This window comes from Momordica charantia (genome assembly GCF_013281855.1).
Source record: "Momordica charantia cultivar OHB3-1 chromosome 5 unlocalized genomic scaffold, Mcharantia_2.0 BLBB01000005.1, whole genome shotgun sequence".
Classification (NCBI taxonomy): Eukaryota; Viridiplantae; Streptophyta; class Magnoliopsida; order Cucurbitales; family Cucurbitaceae; genus Momordica; species Momordica charantia.
The window spans coordinates 1,698,969-1,719,959 of record NW_028275163.1 but is presented as its reverse complement, the minus strand read 5'-3'; the positions used below and the strand labels follow the sequence as shown (position 1 = coordinate 1,719,959).

The 20,991-nt window shown below is 30.3% G+C and overlaps 1 protein-coding gene across 1 annotated transcript; it reads left to right on the top strand.

Annotated features, from left to right (window-relative positions):
- Nucleotides 1-9,040: 9,040 nt before the first annotated feature.
- Nucleotides 9,041-15,514, top strand: LOC111016029 (very-long-chain aldehyde decarbonylase CER1). Its single transcript, XM_022291268.2, has 9 exons — nucleotides 9,041-9,198; nucleotides 9,580-9,803; nucleotides 10,207-10,439; nucleotides 11,252-11,471; nucleotides 12,977-13,352; nucleotides 13,666-13,773; nucleotides 14,148-14,450; nucleotides 14,821-14,994; nucleotides 15,096-15,514. Exons 1-9 carry the CDS (start codon nucleotides 9,139-9,141, stop codon nucleotides 15,288-15,290), a joined length of 1,893 nt encoding a protein of 630 aa, XP_022146960.2. The 5' UTR covers nucleotides 9,041-9,138; the 3' UTR covers nucleotides 15,291-15,514.
- Nucleotides 15,515-20,991: the final 5,477 nt, after the last annotated feature.

Here is a 20,991-nt window from a genome sequence, read left to right as displayed (position 1 = left end):
TTCTAGGGAAGGAGCCACCATCTTATTCTCAGATATTTAGAAGAGCGTAGATTATCCCTAACCAACACGAGTCTCACATACTTCCTAGTAGGGGGTCGTCCAACCCAAGCACGCTTAACTTTGGAGTTTTTACTATTTAGCCACCGAAAATGAAGGTGCAGCTTGTTAGTATAGGTAATGACTATCAATTCTTTTAAGCCTTTTTTTTTTATTTACCATTTTTCCATAATCTCAGGATCCTCTCATTTTCATGTACCCCTCATCTCTAGTAGGGCGTCACAAGTAGTCACTATATTTGTACTTTTCCTTAAAGGTAGATGCTTAAATCTTCACTTTCTTATTGGTTAGACTCGAACTATATGTATATATATGAAAACGTGTCTTGTCTACTGGACATATGCAATGGTAAAGAAGGTAATTAGTTTCTTTTTCATTCAGATTGGATGAGTTGATATGTACACACACATTAAATATGATACATCTATTTTGGAGTTTAAAACCAAAAATGTCCATACCTAACTTGTGTAACACAACACACCCTCTCAAATTTATGATTCATTAATGTAGGTTGAACATTTAATTTTTTTTGGTTGAAAACAAATATTAAAATTCTTCCAAGATGAGTGGCTCTCCCTAGTCCGACTAGTTCGTAGTAGGAAAAGGTCTCTAAACAGTTATTTAAAACTCGTTTGGTAACGTTTCCATTTCATGTTTCTTGTTCCTGTTTTTCATTTTTGGAGAAACAAACATGTTTGGTAACCAATCTCGTTTCTCGTTTCTAAATTTTGAGAAACGTTTCCAAAAAAGGGACCAATTTTTTTAAACTACAAAAATAGTTTCGTTTTTGCCATTTTTATTTCTTTATTTGTGTGCAGGCGTTGTCTCAAGTTAAATAATATATGTGTGTCAGGTTTTGAAAAAGTATTCAATGATCTGGTGGTGCATATGACCGCCCTTGTACAAGGTTGATAGAATTGGACACCAAGGTAATTTTTTAGTTTCTTTTTTTATATTTTATATTTTGTAATCTGAAATGTTTTGAAATTTTATTTGGACTTAAAACTATTATATTTTCTTAAACAAAAAATTTCCTATTTTTATATAATTTTACTATTTTACTATTTTTTTTCCTTTTTTTATATTTTATATTTTATAATCTAAAATATTTTGAAATTTTATTTTGATTTAAAGCTATTATATTTTTTTAAACAAAAAATTTTATATTTTTTAAATTAAAAATATTTAAAAATTTTATTCTTTATTTAAACTAATAATTTATACTTTAAATATTATTTATTTAAACTTGTTATATCTATTAAACAAAAAATTTATATTTATAAAATTAAAAATTTGAAATTTTATTCTTTATTTAAGGTAATAATCGATACTTTTATATCAAAAAAATTATATTCTAAATTATATATTTTTTAATAAATATTATTCTTCGAGCCTATGTTATATCTTTTTATATTATATTTACTAAATTTTATTTAACTAAAAGAATAGAAACAAGAAACAGAAATAGTTATCAAACATATTTTTGTTTCTATTTCTTTTTTCCAAGAAATAAGAAACAGAAATGATTACAAACATATTCTTGTTTTTAATTTAAAAAAAAATAGAAACAAGAAACGAGAAATGGTAAACGAGACTGTTACCAAATGAGCCCTTAGTGGCCTTAATTAGCTTGTGATCTAGGCCCATTCCCTTCGACCTACCAATAGAAACCAATTGTTTCTAGCAAATAGATGGGGATAGAAAAATTTCATTTTTTTAGTTAATGCATCTAAAGAATACAGTGAAATTAAGGGTGGATTTGGTTGGTGATCCGAAAACATAAATGTAAAACAAGGAATTCAATAAAAAAAAAATTTTTTTTTATTTTCAAATATGTGTTTGGGTAGCAGATTTGAAAATTGAATTTCAAGTTAAGGATCATAAGATCGAGCGAGCTCTTATAAGGCGAGTGAATAAGGTCTGAAACCCAATATGAAAACATATCCGCTAACCCTCGATCAGGTATTTCTCGAAAGATCCTTCCAGCTCGCGCTGCACTAGGTAGACCCGCCAGAATACTTCCCGATTTGAAGGAGCCGCTTTGGCTGACCCGAGGTTAAGAAATCCATAGGCCAAGGATACTTCCCAATTTGTAAACTAATAGTAGTTACCGACTAAATATTTAGTTTAATCTAAAATAATATCAATTAATTTATTAACATTTTTGTTATAAATTTTCTATAATTATTATTTTACAATGTTATATAATTTATAATAATATTACAATTTAAACGTTTTAATTAAAAAAAATATAAAATAAATTTATAATATGAAATAATATATTTATTAAAGGTTTATCATTTTTTAATATAATTCTACATTTTGAAAAGTTTCAAATCTAAAATCTAAAAACAATGAAAACACTATATTGATTTCAGAATTTCCACTGTTTTGATCACAACGAAAAGAATTTTCAAAAACAAATATGACAAACGTTGTCAAACACATATTCACTGAATCAAGATTGATTAGTGAATCTGAAAACAAAAAGCATAATCTGAATTGTCAACCAAACATGCGTTAAATTATTTTTAAAAAATACCTTCAATTCATATTATAGACTGCAACTCATCTATCCAATGTAGATCCAACTTTCTATTCACCCATGGGATACGATATCGCAAAAGTTATCAGTTGGAGGACCAAACAAGATAGAAAATATAGGAGAGAAATTGAATTTCGTGCTAGAAGCTAATAAAGAGACCTATGGTACGATTTCCTAACTTCGCAAGAGCCGCACAATAATTAAGAGCCACCTAAAGTTTACAATTTTGTTTGTTTGGAGTTTCTTTCTTTCGTCACTATTTCGTCCATGAGCGTGCTTGACAATAAATGGTTTCTGCTCATTCTCATAAAATCGGTAGCTAAGGGCTTGTTTGGTTGGAAATTCGATTTCTGTTTTTTGTTTTCAGATTCACTTAGATTTTGGATCCAGCCAATACGTGTTTGGCAGATATTTGTTTTAAGATGCAGAATTACATTAAAAATGATAAAAACTTTGATAAATATATTACTTCATATTATGTGTGTTAAAATTAAAACATGTAAAATATAATGTATTCTAAATTATACAATCTTGTAAAATAACAATTATACAAAATTCATAAAGAAAATGTTAATAAGTTAATTAATATAAGTTTTTAGATTAAACTAAAATTTAGTTTGCAACTATTTCTAGTTTACAAATATATTACTAAACAGACATTGAACAATTTTTTAAATTGAGATTCAATTACCAATCTGCTACCAAACACATATATGAAAACACTGAAAACAAAAAATACAACCCTAGTTTTTATTGGATCTCTCGTTTTCAAATTTATGTTTTCTCATTATCAACCAAACGCACCCTAAAACACTCTAATTATCCTAACTTTCTTTGTATAAAATACACTTTAGTCCCTTATATTGGGCTTAATTTACCCTTTGGCTGTTTGCAAACATATTCTTGTATCGGAAGTTGGGAAAATTCACATTTTATTCCCATCAACTTTTTTGTTACTTAGTTAGCAAAAATTATTATTTTTTAAATCAGAAGTTAACAAAAAAAAAAATATTGAACATTTTCTTGGCTGAGATGGCAATTGTTTATTAAATCATGTCTAATGGACATTAGTTCATTGAATAAATTCACTTTTTCAATTTACTATGAAGTGAAGATTTAAGAAGAATGAGGGAAAGAAATCACGTGGTGGATTCATTTGCTCGAAGAAACATAAAATTACATATTATTGAAGGATGGGTGCTTTCCTATCGGATATTGCTAGTATTGGTAATGATATTACAAACGAAAAATTAATTCTTACATAGCTGATCATCATGAGGACCCGTATACCATGATAAGTTAAATAAATTCTCAGTTAAACCCATTTGTCATAACAAAAAAGCTTTTATTTTCTTTTAAGTTCCGGTTAGAAGAAAATTAAATTAAAATTTTATAGTTTTAAAAATAATTATTTGTTCTTAAAATGCACTTTAGTCCCCTATATGGGGCTTAATTTACACTTTGGTTATTTTCAAACTCATTCTTGTATCTGAAGTTGGGAAAATTCACATTTTTTATTCCCATCAACCTTCCTTTTACCTGACAAAAAATTATTTTTTAAAATGAGAAGTTAACAAAAAAATAATAATAATAATAAACTGAACATTTTCTTGGCTGAGATGGCAAAAGTTTATTAAATCATAAGTTAGTTCATTGAATAAATTCACTTTTTCAATTTACTCTAAAGTAAAAATTTAAGGAGAATAAGAGAAGGAAATGAGATGGCAAAAGTTTATTAAATCATAAGTTAGTTCATTGAATAAATTCACTTTTTCAATTTACTCTAAAGTAAAAATTTAAGGAGAATAAGAGAAGGAAATCAGGTGGCGGATGCATTTGCTCGAATAAGCATATACAGTTGCATATTAGAAGAATGACAGTTGTCTATGAGATATTGTTAGTATTGGCAATGATATCACAAATGAAAATTAATTCATACGTAAGTGGTTATCATGAGTTTAAATTCATTCCCTCTAAAGTTTTTTGTTTTTTAACTTAGTTCTTTTGGATGAGTAAACTTCCTTTGATAGTTAAATAAATTCCATCGGTTAAACCCATATGTCATAAAAAAATGTTTTCTTCTTTTTTTTTTAAGTTCTCATTAGAAGAAAATTAAATTAAAATGTGGTGGTTTTAAAATTATGCCTATTGACTATATAAATTTTCAAAAAATTCAATATATCTCCAAATTTTATAGTTTTTGCATCTATTTACATAAAATTTCGTGAACTTTAACCTATATCATAAACTAAAAAGTTATAAATTTATAAATTTTAAATTTTAAATTCCACACGTTAAATTATATTAAAAAAAACCATAAATATTACCTTACATGTATTAGTTAAAAATTATTTGGTGCCACGTGGTAACTAGAGAACCTTGAAGGGTGAAATAATTTTGGGACGAAATTGCAAATAAAATGGATTATAAAAGTATTTTTCACAAGCCGCAACTACAAAATGGACTTTGGCGCCTTCATTAGCTTGTCTAGTTGTCCATAATTACATTTTTAATTGTCATTTTACACATAATTTTAATTAATATAGGCAACATGTGGGAGATTTTTTGTTTAATATTGTTAAAACAGAAACTAATTCCAAAAATATTGCAACATTTAAACTAATTTAAAAAATAATGCTCATTTTATTATTTTGATTAGCTGGCAGAGCAAGTGGGTCCCACAATATATTTTTTTTAATTTTTCAGCCACTGCCACGCAAACACATTCTTATATTTGTGGGTAAAGTTAAACCAATAACAAAACAATAACTTATCAAACACAAAATTGAAATTAAAAAATATAATTAAAACTTTTTAAGAAGAAGCAAACACAAATCTAAAGGTCGAAATGACAAATTTACATTATAATCCAAAGAAAAATAAGAAAAATGTTAAACTGCCCATTTGGTATGTGTTTGTGTTCGAGGTTATTTTCAATTGGTTATTGTTAAAATTTCAATTTTAATTCATATAGTTTGATTAAATTTCACACGTGTCTCACGGACAAAAATTAATGTTTTTTTATCCACTTTAAACCCTATTATAATCAGGTAGCACAATAAAAAAAAAAAGACCTAGCTTATCACCAGGTGAGTAGATAGCAGGCCACATTGATAACAATACAAATTGGGATATTAGTAATCAAATCAAAAATTTCAAACTAATAACATAATTCAAACTGTTTAACAATCAAAATATTATTAGTTGGAATCTGCATCCCACATATTTTTTTTAAAAAATAAAATAAGTTCAAATCATAGTACCAAATTCATTATTTCGAAATAATAATAATATTATTATTATTTTATTTATCTTTTTTTTTCTATTACTCTAACCTCTAATAGTACCAGTCAAAGTGAGCATAACTCAACGGTAATTGACATATACATCTCATCATGAGGTTGTGAATTCGATCTCCCACCTCCACATGTTGTAATAAAAAAAAAAGTAACCTCTAATAGTACCATGGGAATTAGATTTAAAGACCCTTATCCACCTCCTCAAACATAATAATAACAACAAAAGAAAAATTAAAAAAATTATCCATCTTTTAAGGCTGGCAACTACTGGTGTTCATGAATTGTTCAACCCAAATAATTTTTATTAAACAACGAAATCTATTCAACCATTAAATATTTGAGTTGTGTTTATTTGGCTTATGGTTCATGCAATTCTGATTGTGTAACAAAACAATTAAAAACTTGAAGATTTATACGGTGAAAATTTATACTTAAAAAACTTAAAAAGTTATTTAAAGGTTGTTGGAAAATAAATAATCTACAAAGAATTTTTAATGAAATAAAAGTAAAATAACTATATCCATATATAATTTTATAGTAAGTAAAATTAGTGGCTTTCAAATCAATAGTAAATTTAAGTTGGTTTGGATCAACTCAAATTTATTTTAGGTAAATCATTGAAACAACAAAATCCATTAAATTGTACTTTGAATAAGTTATGGACATGTAATTTTTGATAATAGAATCTGCCAACAACCAATGGGGGACGACCGTAATAATTTTCTTTCTTTTTTTCTTGACAAGTCGTTTTCCAATTGAAGGCAAGGAACGAAATCTTAATACAAGACTTAATTACTTCAAACTTAGGTGTTTCTAAGAGTAAAATTCCAGAAAAATATTACCATAAAGACGTAAAAGTATTAACCTATAAAAATGTCATCAATTATATAATTTTATTTTGAGGAAAAAAAAGGTTGAAATTAAAATTGGAATCAATAGTTAATATTTTATATTTTATAAAAATATCAAATTAATATAAATTAACGTGTTATGCACAATAATATTTAAGTTTAATATAAATCAAGTATATAGAATTAATAAAGACATAAAAGTCAAGGTATAAATTACATTCGTTAATGTTTCTTCGGAAAAAAATATATATAATTTTTGGGCAAAATAAACATGGTATTCAAATATTTTCAGAGATCCTTATAAATACTTTTACAAAACAAATACGACTATCTAAAAGTATAGATATCTATATTTTCATGCATTTGGATATCTAAAGTATCAAACATTTGAAATCCATAAAAATGAATGCCGCAGTTAATCTACAACCTTCAAACTTCTAACCAAAGTTTTAAATGTTGATGTCGATAGAAATGTCGAGATTTGAATTTCATGAAAATGTCAACGGAAATATCAATAAAATACGATGTCAATAGATATTTATAGAGATGATAAAAATTAAATTTTTTCGTAACAAATATTTAAATTAACAAATAAATATTTCATCATTTAGTAAATAAATTAAAAATGATTAATTAATAATATATCGATATTTTACGCATTTGTCAATCTTTTTAAATGTCGATTCACCACTTATATAAATATTAAACCCGTAGACACATAAAAATGTCATCGACATGTCAACAGAAATTGAATATTAATATACTATGCTTCGAACAACCTCTTGTCTCTTCATTTCCATGCAATTAATTTACATCCTCAACTCCACTAAATTAAATATCAATCATCATCACAATAATATCAATAATAATTGTTGCCAAAATGAGCATGACTCAGCGGTAATTGACATATATCTCCAACTAAGATGTTGCGAATTCGAATCCCCCTCCCACATGTTGTACTAAAAAAAAATAATAATAATAATAAACGTTCCGTCGAAATAATAAAAACCAGGAAAAAATACATTTTTGATCTACGTTGATTTGCATTGCAAGTGGATAAGGTTGTTAGGTACGAAATGTGTCTCATGTTCTATTGTGAAAAAATGTGTCCCATGTTCTTCCTGTGGAAAAAATGTCCCATATTCAAATCAAGATAGTTCTTTGTAACTGAAAACTGTAAATATAAATTTTTGTTCATAATATTTGCGTCCTTTTTTTATAATTTAGCCTCTACTATTTAAAAAAGTTCTAATTTAATCACTTATCGACGATAGACTTAATGACACGATATTTAGTAAATTAACTATAGTAAATTAAGTAAAGATCATAGAAAGAGAAGTTTTAAATGACCTCATCCAAATTTCTATAAATTTAGTAGAAATTTCAAAATTTTCTTTGATCTTCTTTTATCACCGAGCAGTTTATAATTTACCAACAACGAGCGACCAAAATGAAAATGTTAGAAACCTTTTAAAACAATATGAACCAAATTGAAAAAATTCTCAAACATTAGGAGCAACAACATATATTTAGCATTCTTCTTCTTCATTTTTTTAATTGTTTTTAATAATATAATGGTTTTGATGGTGCCTCTCCCTTGTGAGCAGCCAACCCTTATCTGTCTTGAACTACCACAGAAGTCTTGCATATGTGTATCACGTTTGGTCATTGAACTCAAAATTATTCACTCCATATTATTTTTAGTATAGGATTAAATTTAAGATTTAAATACTCGACCTATTATTTTATTTTATTTTTTGGAATTGATATCATGTGACTTATATGTTATGGATTCCTATAATCGGGACTCGTTGTTTAGGCTAAGCAACATAGCGATCAGCACAAGACTTGAACCCAATACTTTATAATAGGTGATACTACAGAGCTGAAGAATTTATTTTATTTTGATTTGATCAAGTTTGTTTTTGCGATTTAAACTAAAAGCGAAAATGATGAGCGTGTATTGTTGGGTTTGTGAGGAGTGCAAACAAATTCCCACATTAGTTAAGAAAATGGGTGATCCGAACAATTATCTGTATTTTGGGTGGAACCAAAAGCAAAGCCAAAACTTGGTAATATTAAAATTTTTGAAAGGATAAAAATATTAAAAATAAAGATAAAATAGAAGGATATTTTTTTTGGACTGTTGTAAATATGAGAAAAACAAAATAACAACTGTATTTAATTTTTTAAAATATATCACTTTAAAATCCAAATTTAAAAGGAAAACTTTATATACATTTGTAACATATTTTATTGGACGTAAACTCAAGAATGATTAGTAAAAAGTTAAGACGACTGATCCTCCCCTATAAAAGGAGTTGCTGCGGGGAAGGTTGAGAGTATAACTGAAAACCTAGAAGCTTGAGCTTCAGATTCTGCATCCATGGCTTCCAATCCCGGGATTCTCACCGATTGGCCATGGACGCCTCTCGGAAGCTTCAAGGTTTCTTTCATGTCCTCTCACTTTCTTCCTTTCTCTTCCTGCCTCGTTTCTACGCATGTGTTCCTCCATTATTTGTCGCTCAACGTTCCTCTGCCTGTCGACTCCATCTCATGTCCACCATCTGTTTGTGGAAACGTCAGATAGAACATTCCGCTAAATGAACTTCTGATCAAGTCTTATCGATGATACTTCCACTAAAATGAACTTCTGATGAAGTCTAATCGACGATCAACTGCGCTAAATCTTTTTTTTTTTCGCGTCTTTTGTGTTTTGCTGTTCGTCGATTAGATGTGTATTGTAAGGAGAAACTACGAGCATTACGATTGTGTATATCGAAATGAAATGGTGTAATTTGTGTAATTGCTGGTTTTTGGCATGCAGTACGCGATTTTGGCGCCTGGGGTGATTCACAGCATTTACCAGTACGTGGTGAAGGATGAAACAGAGAGGGACTTTTCGTACCTTATCTTTTTCCCGTTCCTGTTGTGGAGGGTGATTCATAACCAGATTTGGATCTCTGTGTCTCGCTATCGAACTGCTAAAGGCAAGGCCCGTATTGTAGATAAGGGCCTCGAATTCGATCAAGTCGACAGAGAAAGAAATTGGTCAGTATTTTCAACCCATTTCTACGCACCATATCCAACTATTTGAATCATCCATATGTAGTAATTTACTTTATGAACTGTTCAAGCAAATAGAGTCAAAATTTTACACCTCTAAACACATCATTTGCATCTTTTAAAGCGTTAAATCACCACTAAATAAAAAACTGAAGGCTGATAGATTACTGTATGTTCAAACTTTTATTCATACTCTAACACTCCTTCGCTGTGAGCTTGAAAATCACCTTGAACATTAGCACAAGGCTGCATAAGCGATTATTAATTTTAATCTCAGAAGAATTGATGACACAAGAATTCGTTAAACTACTACTAAACCAAAAAGCTTAAAATTATGGTAAATTTAATCTTTTATTCATAATTCAAAGTAAAGAATGTTTGTGGACAGGGACGACCAAATATTGTTGAATGGAATCTTATTTTACATAGTAAGCAATGCATTGGCGAAAGCTTCAAACCTTCCTCTGTGGAGGACAGATGGGGTGGTTATTACGTTTTTGCTACACGCAGGTCCGGTGGAGTTTCTATACTACTGGTTTCACAGAGCTCTGCACCATCATTATCTCTATTCTCGCTACCATTCTCACCACCACTCTTCCATTGTTACGGAGCCTATTACTTGTAAGTCTCACTTTCTAACCTTTCCTTTGACTTTGTTTCACTGTAGCATACAGATTCCTAAAAAATTAGGCTTTGAACTTTAGATCACAAGGATTTAGTCCATGTAAGTTGTCTTATATATGCAGATCGATAAAATGATGAAGGGTGGTGAATTACAAAGCCTAAATTGTTAGATAATAAAAATTAACACTTAATTTTGATAAGATTTCTCATGGTAGGGACTAAATTATTACAAATTTTAAAGTACGGACACTAAACTGTTGCATCATAAATTAACAGATTGTTACCAATTTGAAAGTATAAAAACTAAATTGATGATGAAGACAACTCATATATAGACCATATCGAGATCGTCGGTTCCTCAAGTAGTCAAAATTCTTATGAAGTTTGGTTCAAAGTGGAAAAAAAAACGAAAAACAAAAAACAAACAACTTTCCTTTAAAAAAGGACGGGATATGAGGACAACTAATATGTAGAGATGGGCCATCTTAATATCTGTGAGTAGCACTTTTTCCAAAAAGTTGATTATGCCTTCTTCCTTCCCCTTTTAATAATTCTCCTCCAGTTCCATCTTACTTTCTTTCTGAGTTCTCAAAAGGCTATGAGAGTATAGTTTGAAATAATAAAACTGTGTGGGTGGGTTCTAATTTTTTTTTTTTTTTTCCTTTTTGAATCTAGTAATTATATATAGAGACATGCAAATGGTGGAGATCGAATCAAGGACTTTTTAAGAGCAGTGTTAGTAATTATATTGGGATTCCATGTTGATGTTATATTAAGTGTTAATGTTTGGATTGGATTTAATATGGCAGCTGTGATCCATCCATTTGCAGAGGAGTTGGTTTATTTCATTCTGTTCGGCATACCTTTGATGACAACAGTATTGAATGGAACTGTGTCTGTGGCAACTTACGTTGTTTATATTTCATACATTGACTTCATGAACAACATGGGACATTGCAACTTTGAGTTCATCCCCAATCGCCTCTTCACTCTCTTTCCTCCTCTCAAGTTCCTCATCTATACTCCCTCGTAAGTCTCTCTCTCTCTCTCTCTCTATCTTATAATTGGGGGAGGGGAATTTCTGGTTGAAAATGGGATCGGAGACAGAAAAATTCTTCATCCGATCTCAATATTTTTTTTTAATACAATGTGGGAGAGGTTTGAACCCACAACCTTTTGGTGGGAGATATACGTTAATTACCGTTGAGCTCGCTTTGACCTATTTTAATATTTTTTAAATTTGATACGCACACATTTTTTATACTTTATAGAAGTGTGAGAAAAATGTTTTAAGGTTCTTTAAAATTAATTATTTCAACTAATAAAAGATATTTATTAATAGTTATTATTTTTTTAAAATTTAGTGTACAACCTTAAGGGTGGTTTTGCACTGCATTTAATGCAGTCTGTATCGTTTTATTTATTATTTAAAAAAATAAACTAAACGTTGGTCGACCGACCGGTTTAATCAATTTTTGAGTTTTAGAAAATGGATGAATCCTTCGTGAGACTGGTTGATCGATGTCGTTTTGGTCGGTTGCTCTTTCGAATTTTTTAAAAAATTCACCTCTACTCCAAACGAGCAAAGAGAAATTCAAGACAAGGTTTCTTTTGTATTCGTGAAATGTAATAAAAATAATCCTAAGGTTTTGATATATTGGTTTGGTTAAGGTCTTGACACGTTGGTTTGGTTAGAGGTGGAATGTTAACACTTATATCACAAGTTGAAGTCTGAATGTATCATAAAATAAAATTTTCTTTTGCAAAAGAAAAAAAGTAATAAAAATAAGATTAAATTACAAGTTTAGTCTAGTATATTTAATAAGTCTTCAAAATTTTAAACTTGTTTAACCGGCTTTTGAACTTTCAATTTTATGTTTAATAGGTTGTTAACCTTTCAACTTTGTGCAGTAACCGTATCTATTAATTTCAAAGAATGTCTAATATTTTAGATATAAATTAACAAATTAGAGATCTCTTAATTTCTTGGACGCAATCTTGAAAGTTAGAAGATTAAACTTGTAATTTAACCTAAAAAAATTAATAAAAATAGACTACACAAGAAAGTTCAAACTAACATGTGCTTGTCAACGTGATCAAATGATATCTATTATTTTATTTGAACGGAGTAGAGCATTCAATAGGCTAAGGTGGCAACATTTCATCTCACCAAGCATTGTACATGGATGAAAATTCAAGGAAGGATGAGATCCACTTATTTTTCGAATATTATATCATCTAGAAGTCTTCCAATTATTTCTTTATATTTTTTAAATTGAGTGTGTAAACTCGAACTATCAATCTTTAAGTCGATAATATATGATTGAATATTAACTCGATAATATATGTTTGAATATGTTGAACTAGATTGATGTTAGAGTTAAAAATTTGCTTGTTAAAAGAAAACAACAACGATAAAGTACAATTTAATTTACTTGTTGAAAGAAAACAACAATGATGAAGTACAATTTTTGAAAAATGATGAGAGAGAGAAAATTGAAATTTATGATTTACAATTACAATTACAATGACAGGTTTCACTCGTTGCATCACACGCAATTCCGAACCAACTACTCACTATTTATGCCCTTTTATGATTACATCTACGGCACATTCGACAAATCTTCAGATGCTCTCCACCAAAAATCCCTCAAAAGAGAGGAAGAATCTGCTGACGTGGTCCATCTGACTCATCTCACAACTCCCGAATCCATCTATCATCTACGGTTAGGATTTGCCACGCTGGCCTCCAGGCCCCACACCTCCACGTGGTATCTGTGGTTGCTGTCACCCATAACGATGGGGTCCATGCTGCTGACCTGGATTTATGGACGTACATTTGTCGCCGAGAGGAACCAGTTTGGCGATCTCAAGATGCAAACCTGGGCCATCCCCAAGTATAAATTTCAGGTGACACAAAATTGTTTTGTCTTCATTATTATGTTTGGATATAAATTATTTAGAAAATACTTTTATAAAAGTCTTCTGGTTTGGGGGGAAAAAAATAAATTGAATCTATAAAAGACCATTTGATTTTTTCCCTTTATTTTCTGTTAGCGTATTAATAACCTATTTTCAAAACAAATGAACTTGTGGTAAGGATCTCAATTTTAATTCTTCAAAATAAATATCTTATAAACGATTAAAATTTAATGTGACTCATCAACCTAAATTTAGATTCATTGGTCGTTTAATCATGTTTAAACCTCGTCTATATTTGCAGTACTTGCTTCAATGGGAAACCCAATCAACAAACAACTTGATTGAAGAAGCGATAACCAAGGCGGACCAAAAGGGGTGTAAAGTCTTAACTTTAGGCCTTCTGAATCAGGTCAGCCAATGAGTCATTTAAGGCTCGTTTGTAACGTTCATATTTCTTGTTTCCGTTTCTCTATAAAATGAATTGCATGATCTCAAACATCCATGAATTCAAGTACGGTTAAACTATCTTTTTATTCATGTTTTGGAACAAGATGAAAATGAGAACAAAAATGAAAAGCTTGTTTTGGTTGTTTCCAGAAATTCTATACAATTTTGAAAATGTTCTAAAAAAATGAGACACAAGAAATATGGTTAGTTGCAAAATACTTATATTTCAACGAGAAACAAAAAATAAGAACGTTACCAATAGGGTCTTTAATTTCCTAAAACATAACAAATTCCTAATCATAAAGATAAATATTTATATTCAAAATTATTTTGCAGGGAGAGGAACTGAACAAAAATGGAGGGATTTATGTACAAAGAAACCCTAAACTAAGAGTGAGGGTGGTGGATGGGAGTAGCTTGGCTGTGGGTATAGTGCTGAACAGCATCCCTAAATTTGGCACCCAAATTCTCCTCACAGGCAAATTTACAAAAGTGGCCTTTGCCCTTTATCATTCCCTCTCCAAAAGAGGCATTCAAATTGCTGTGTTGCATCAACAACACTACAAACAACTCAAAAAAGCTTCTGATAGTGCCAACTTTGATGCCACCCCACTTCTCTCAACAGGCTCTTCTCAAAAGGTAACTTCCATGGTTAAGCTTTTTTTTCTCTTTCTTTTTTCTTTTTGCAATCTTCGATAATTTAACGTAGTATTAGAGTGGGAGAGATCATAGAATTCGAACTCTTGCCATACTAATTATACCCCTACATGATTTGGAGGCTCGCAAACCCCAATACCAAAAAGCTGTCCGAATCGAGGTGGTTCGATTTTGATATATTTTCATCGATAAGTTTCGACGGGGTTCAAAGTTGTTTTTAGCCGAAATCTTACTTGATGTGGTGTGTTTGTGAATCAAATTAATATTTGAGCTCGAATATAGAGAGTAGTTTTAAGATCAATATAGTTGTATAAGGTTAAATACATAACTTTCTTTAAAAAAAATCATGCAGATATGGTTGGTGGGAGATGGAGTTAGAGATGAAGAACAGCTAAAGGCTCCAAAAGGAACAATTTTCATTCCCTTCTCTCAGTTCCCTCCAAAGATTGTACGCAAAGACTGCTTCTACCACTACACACCTGCAATGAAGGCTCCTCCTTCCATTGAAAATGTGCACTCTTGCGAGGTATGGCACTCACAACAAATATTTAAAACCGCACTCGATTCGACACGTCGTTAGAATTTTGTAGTGTAGGCTGAGCGAAAGATTTAATTATCTGTTTGCAGAATTGGTTGCCAAGACGGGTGATGAGTGCATGGCGCGTTGCGGGAGCTGTGCATGCCATGGAAGGGTGGACCGAGCACGAGTGTGGCGACGCAATGTTCGATGTCGAGCACGTCTGGCAGGCAAGTCTTCGACATGGTTTTCAGCCTTTGAAGATGCCTAGTACGACTACCAATGGCTCTCTATGTAATTTATAGTTTTATGTACTATATAATAGGTCCCTATGTGTGGTTTTTATAATAACTTTATATATGTTGGTATTTGTGGTGTGTGAGGAATCTAAGGCCATGATTGAGGAGATGAGAAAGGGTGGGTATATATGGCTCATGGTAGTAACGTTCATATTTCTGTCTCTTCATTTTCAATAAAGAAAAATGAAAATTGTTCTCTCTTATATATTATAGATTAAATTCTTCAACAATCCTCCCTTCGAATAAAGTACTACAAGGTATAATCCTCAGGATTTTATTTTTGGTTTCACTCAAAATACCTTATATCAATGGAGATACTTGTCCTATTTTATATATCACACATAGATCCTGCTCTCTCATAACCAATCTGAAACTTTGTTTGCACTTTTTTTACAAACCTAACAAAAACAATCTTTTTTTAAAAAAAAAACAACCAAAAAGAAACAAACATCTCCACTTTTGTAGTTGTAGAAAAATATAACTTTAAAAATTACTATAAAAGCCTAAGTTTATATCTATTCCAATACATTACCTTGGAGGCACTTTACTCTTGCTTTTTATACTCATATAGCTCTCGATTTTCTTCCTTCATTTTAAATAAAAGAAAAATTCATGACCTCAACATCTATGAATTTAAATATGACAAAAACAATCTTTTTACTTTTGTTTTTAAATAAATTGAAATAAAAACAAAAAAGAAGAAACGTGTTTTGGTTGTTTCAAAACTTTTATATAATTTTGAGAAAAAATGAGAAACAAGAAGCATAGTTATTTGTAAAATGCATAGATTTTTTAAGAAAATTGAAAACGAAAAACGAGAAACAAGAAACGCACTGCTCTTCTCATGCAGTTGATCCTTCATTTCAATACGCCCCTAATTTCAACTTGCAACCGAACAGAACAGAATTGGGTATTCTCTCTTTTACTCTAAGATCAATTTCTTCCTTCGTCTAATAAAATGAGAATCTCATTTGGTTGAGTTGTTTTGAGAGGCGCCATTCCAGTTCTACATGCAGCCATGTTGTTCGACGAAATGTCTAAACGGAACTGATTTCGATTAAATGGACTAATTAAAAATAATGGTAAAAGGTTAGGACCAAATTTATAATTTAACTGTAAATATTCTCTAAAAGAACGGTAAAAAGTACCCTAACATTAGTGATTTTACATAATCAATTTATCATGTTGGATGCGAATCCTGGCCTGCCACGTGTCATGCTCGAAGAGGCGGGTTGAATTAATGCGCACACGAAATAAGAATTAACTGCAAAACGATTAGGTTGGCGGTTAGGGTAGGACCTACGAGGTCGAGCTGGCCTTAAGCGAAGTCCGTAACAATGTCCCTTCCGAATTCGACAACACGTCGCATTTTTAGGGTGTGTCAGAGTTCCTGTCGGACCCAGTTTCTATATATAGAAACCCTTACTCTAACTTGCTTGTCGGAGTGCCAACTTTGTTTTGCAGGTGTCGTGAGTGCTCTGGAAAGGTGTTGGGCAGTTTGGAATAGCTCATCCTGATCCGATCTGCTATCCATCCAAGCCCAGTAATTTCAAGCTCAAACATATCACATGCTATCTATATCTAATAATTGTCCTCATGTAGTGATGAGATTGCGTTGGTAGGTCAAAGATGGAGACATTTTTGTGACCTATTTTCCAATTTTAGAGAATTTGGAGTTAGGTCGAGAATGCTGGTTATAACTTTAATAATTATTTGAAATAAAAAAAACTTCGAATAATTATTTTGATTTTGATATTTACATTTTTAAATTATTTTTTAGTATAAATCTTTTAACTTTCTTGAAAAGATTATCGGTGTTTTTTCTTTATTAATTTTTAGTTTTAGTTTTTCTTTTCTTTTTTTTACGGAGGATTAACTTTAGTCAAGATTATACAAAATATCCATAACTTTAGGGTATGTTTTTATTATGTTCTTAGTATTTGAAAAGTTTTAATTTCACTCCAAACTAAAATAAAATAAAATAAAAACTTTAATCTTACTCTCGATCTTTAAAATTATCTCAAAAGTATCTTAAATCAACTTTTCTATTCAAACTAAAAATAAAAGTGTGATTAACAATGAGTTGTGATGACAGAGGTAGTACATATCGACATATAATTATGTCCAAGAATTTTACATTAAATTTTAATGATGCTCTTATAATTTAAAAAGTCTGATTTTAATACTTCACTTTTAAAATGGTTCATAATAATTGTATCCTTTAATTCTCATTAAAATAAAAATAAAAATATGACATGAGAATTGTAAAAAAATTGAGTCTAAAGATACACTAAAAAAACATCATTTCCATAAATTTATTTAGGAGGTTAGAATAAAATTTTGTTCTTTCTCAATCAAAAGATTTGGAAGGAAACAAAATTTTTAAGAGCAGGGGACAAAAAAACAAATAAAATATGGAGTCTCCCTCCCATAATCGATAGACAATCAAATCTACAGGCCAATGTATTACTCGATAAATTTCTTATAATTGAAGATGAAATCTTCCTTCTCGTTTTTTTTTTCCTACTAACTTTCAACCCATACATTCCACGAACCTCACTTTTTCACAATTTTTCTCTTAAGGATATGTTCCTCTCACAAAACACGACTTTACTTAATACAGGTAGGCTTTTATTTATTTTATGACAGTCGATGATTTTTCCATAGTGTGTGGCTTCACTCTTTAATCGACAAAATTTTGACTAAAACTCTACCACAAAATCTGCTTCTCTCCCTAGTTTACACCATTTTGAATGTGAATAAATCCTCCAATATCTATTTGTACTCGCATGTAACTTCTATTTTATAACTCATCGTCAAAGTCACATTTGTAGCTTCATTTTAACGAGAAGTATAAATTTTGGAAACAATAGGGGCATAATTGAAACTTGTCCTGAAGTTTAAAGGCATAATTGAAAACATTTATGGTCACGTGTACCTCTATTTTAATATTTTACAGTTCATTGTGTAACTCGTCGTCACACCTATTCTACATTTTGTTTCTAATTGAAAATACGGATCATTTTGAATGAACGTCCATACACTTCTGGTCATTCTCGATCTTTCTATTAGAGTGAGAATGAGGGAGATACTGAGAGATAGGTTCCTCCGAGCCTCTGAGGGACGAGTCTCAATTTGAGATCAGACTTTAATAGTCTCAGAAGTCTGTCCCGCTCGATCTTGTGCTGTTGAGACATGAGGGACGTCTTGGCATGCCTATTAAAAAGATAAAGTCTCCAACTCCATTGGAGGAAATGGCTTGCAACAATAGTGACGTAATAGAGTTTTTCTTTAAAAATAAACGGATCCCTTTTCGGCTGGACGAGAGCTACTCCCGAGGTAGTAGGCACCGTCTGACCTACCTCATGGGCGGAAAACTTTTTTATTTTAATTTTGTTGATATTATTATTCCAAATAAATATAATTTTTTAAGCCTTTAAATTGCTCTACATTTAAATCCTCAACTACCAGTCGGAAATTTTCTATATATTATTTGTAACATGATCTTCGAAAAATAATAATAGTGGTGATGTGTGAAAATTCATGGAAACGGAGAACAATTTTTATTATTGTTGCATATATTTATTGTGATTTCTTTCTTTTTAAGTTATAATAAAGGTTAAATATATTATTATTCAGTTCTAGGTATGTCTATAATTTTTTATTTTTTTTTTTTTTGTATATTAAGAACTTTAATTTTGTCTCTCGTATTGAAAAAATTCAATTAAATTCTTAATGAAATTGAATAATGTTTAAAGGAAAAAAATATTTCAACAATTTACAACTTCTCATTTTTTACGCAAAGAAACTCATAATCTGTAGGGTGATGTGTCAAACACACTCTGATGCTTAAGTCAATATTTTGAGGTGGCAACGAATGAGCAAGGATAATTTTGCCTATGGAGAGGTGAGTTTTGTTATTTACAAAGGACCTAAGGAAGAATCAGGCAACCTAATTGTTTCGTACCTAGGATCATGTCCCTTATCATACATTAGAAGACACATCAGTGGAATATACATTATATGTTGTAATTAAAGACATGTCGGCGGGTATTCGTACGCTGTATGTTGCCTACTTGGAGACACGTTGGCAGGTTAGTCGTGTCTCATACTCTTGCGATCGGAGATGGATTCACATCACTTGATTGAGGTAGGAGGTCATCTATAACTTTAATTTTAACTGGAAGGGAACTAATATATTAATCTTTAGTCAATGAGATTAGAAATTATTAAATAACGCATGCTATAATTAGTATATATATTAACGTGTCAAATTACCAAATTGATTATTTATATTATTGGACATAAAAAAATGTTTTCTTGAAATTAATTAATCTGTATACATATATAATTAATAAAGAAAGATATTTTATATCATATTTTATTTTTCATATTTGATACTCAATATTTATTGAGTATGATTCTATGATAATTGAATTTGTTTGATCAAGAAATTGACCAATTTTGCGAACCTCGATTCGGATTGAAGATGACTCGACGAACGAACTGGAGATGGAATGAGTAGGGAACCAGCAAAACAGAACACACTTCGATGCTAAAGTCAATAGCTGACCGAACTAAACTCAAGAGATAATTGAGTGTTCGCATACATCAAAATGAAACAAATGGGTTCTATTTATATGCAACTTTCCCGAAAATATTTCCGACAAGGCCTCAACGACTCTTTAAAGTAACCGTGAATTGCAACGTGTTGTCACGAAATCTGTTGGAGACTGGGACTGGATCGAAGTGAAACTAGTTAGTTCAACAAATAAATGAGAACAAGACTTTAAGGAAGTTTGGTCGGCTCGTCTACGAAGCCTTCGATTCAGTCCAAATAGTTAAAAGACCAAGGTAATGGAGCTGGAGTCTTATCAATCAAAGTCCCGTGTAACATTACCCAATCAAAATGTACCACGTGTGAGAGGTACAATGGAATTTTATACTCATAAAATAGTTTTTAAAAGTTTCCACCTTTCCCAATTATAGCATTAAATTTTGAGTTCTTGAGAATGGGACCATTTTTTTTTAATCTTTTTGTTACAGTTTCTGAATTTTTAATTATAAACTTTACATTCATTAATGAATGTGGATAAGGCAACATAGGGATGACAAACTTTTATGCGATCATTGTCCCACAGCCATGCCCATCCAACTGAAAAATAAATTATGTTGGTTGTCAAAAGTAAATAAATAAATAACATAATATAAATTATGTTACTCATTAAATTTTTGGAAATGGCCAACTCAACTCAATTATATGCTTTATTACTGTTTTAAAAAAAACTATGCCATGCTTTCCCTTTCTGACAGTTTTTTTAAACAAATTTTATTTATTTCATTTATAATTTAATTTAAGCTGTATAATATCACACTAACTTCAATTATATAATCTAATTAATATCTAGAATTAATATAATTTTTGTTTTACCTACAGAATATAAAATTCACTTTTTTTATTACTTAATTCTTTATTTGTAAAATAATTGCATTCAAAATATGGAAATTTGACGAGAATAAAATTTGGTCGTAAGATTAATGATTCACTTGAAATTATTAAACTTTACTATATTTAGACTAGATCATTATGAATATTAAAAGAAAATTAATTAAACGAAGCTCACTAATAATTATGGCATATATTTCCAGTTAAGAAGTTAGCGAATTCGATCTCCAATACTGAAAAAAATAAATGGATGAGGTAATA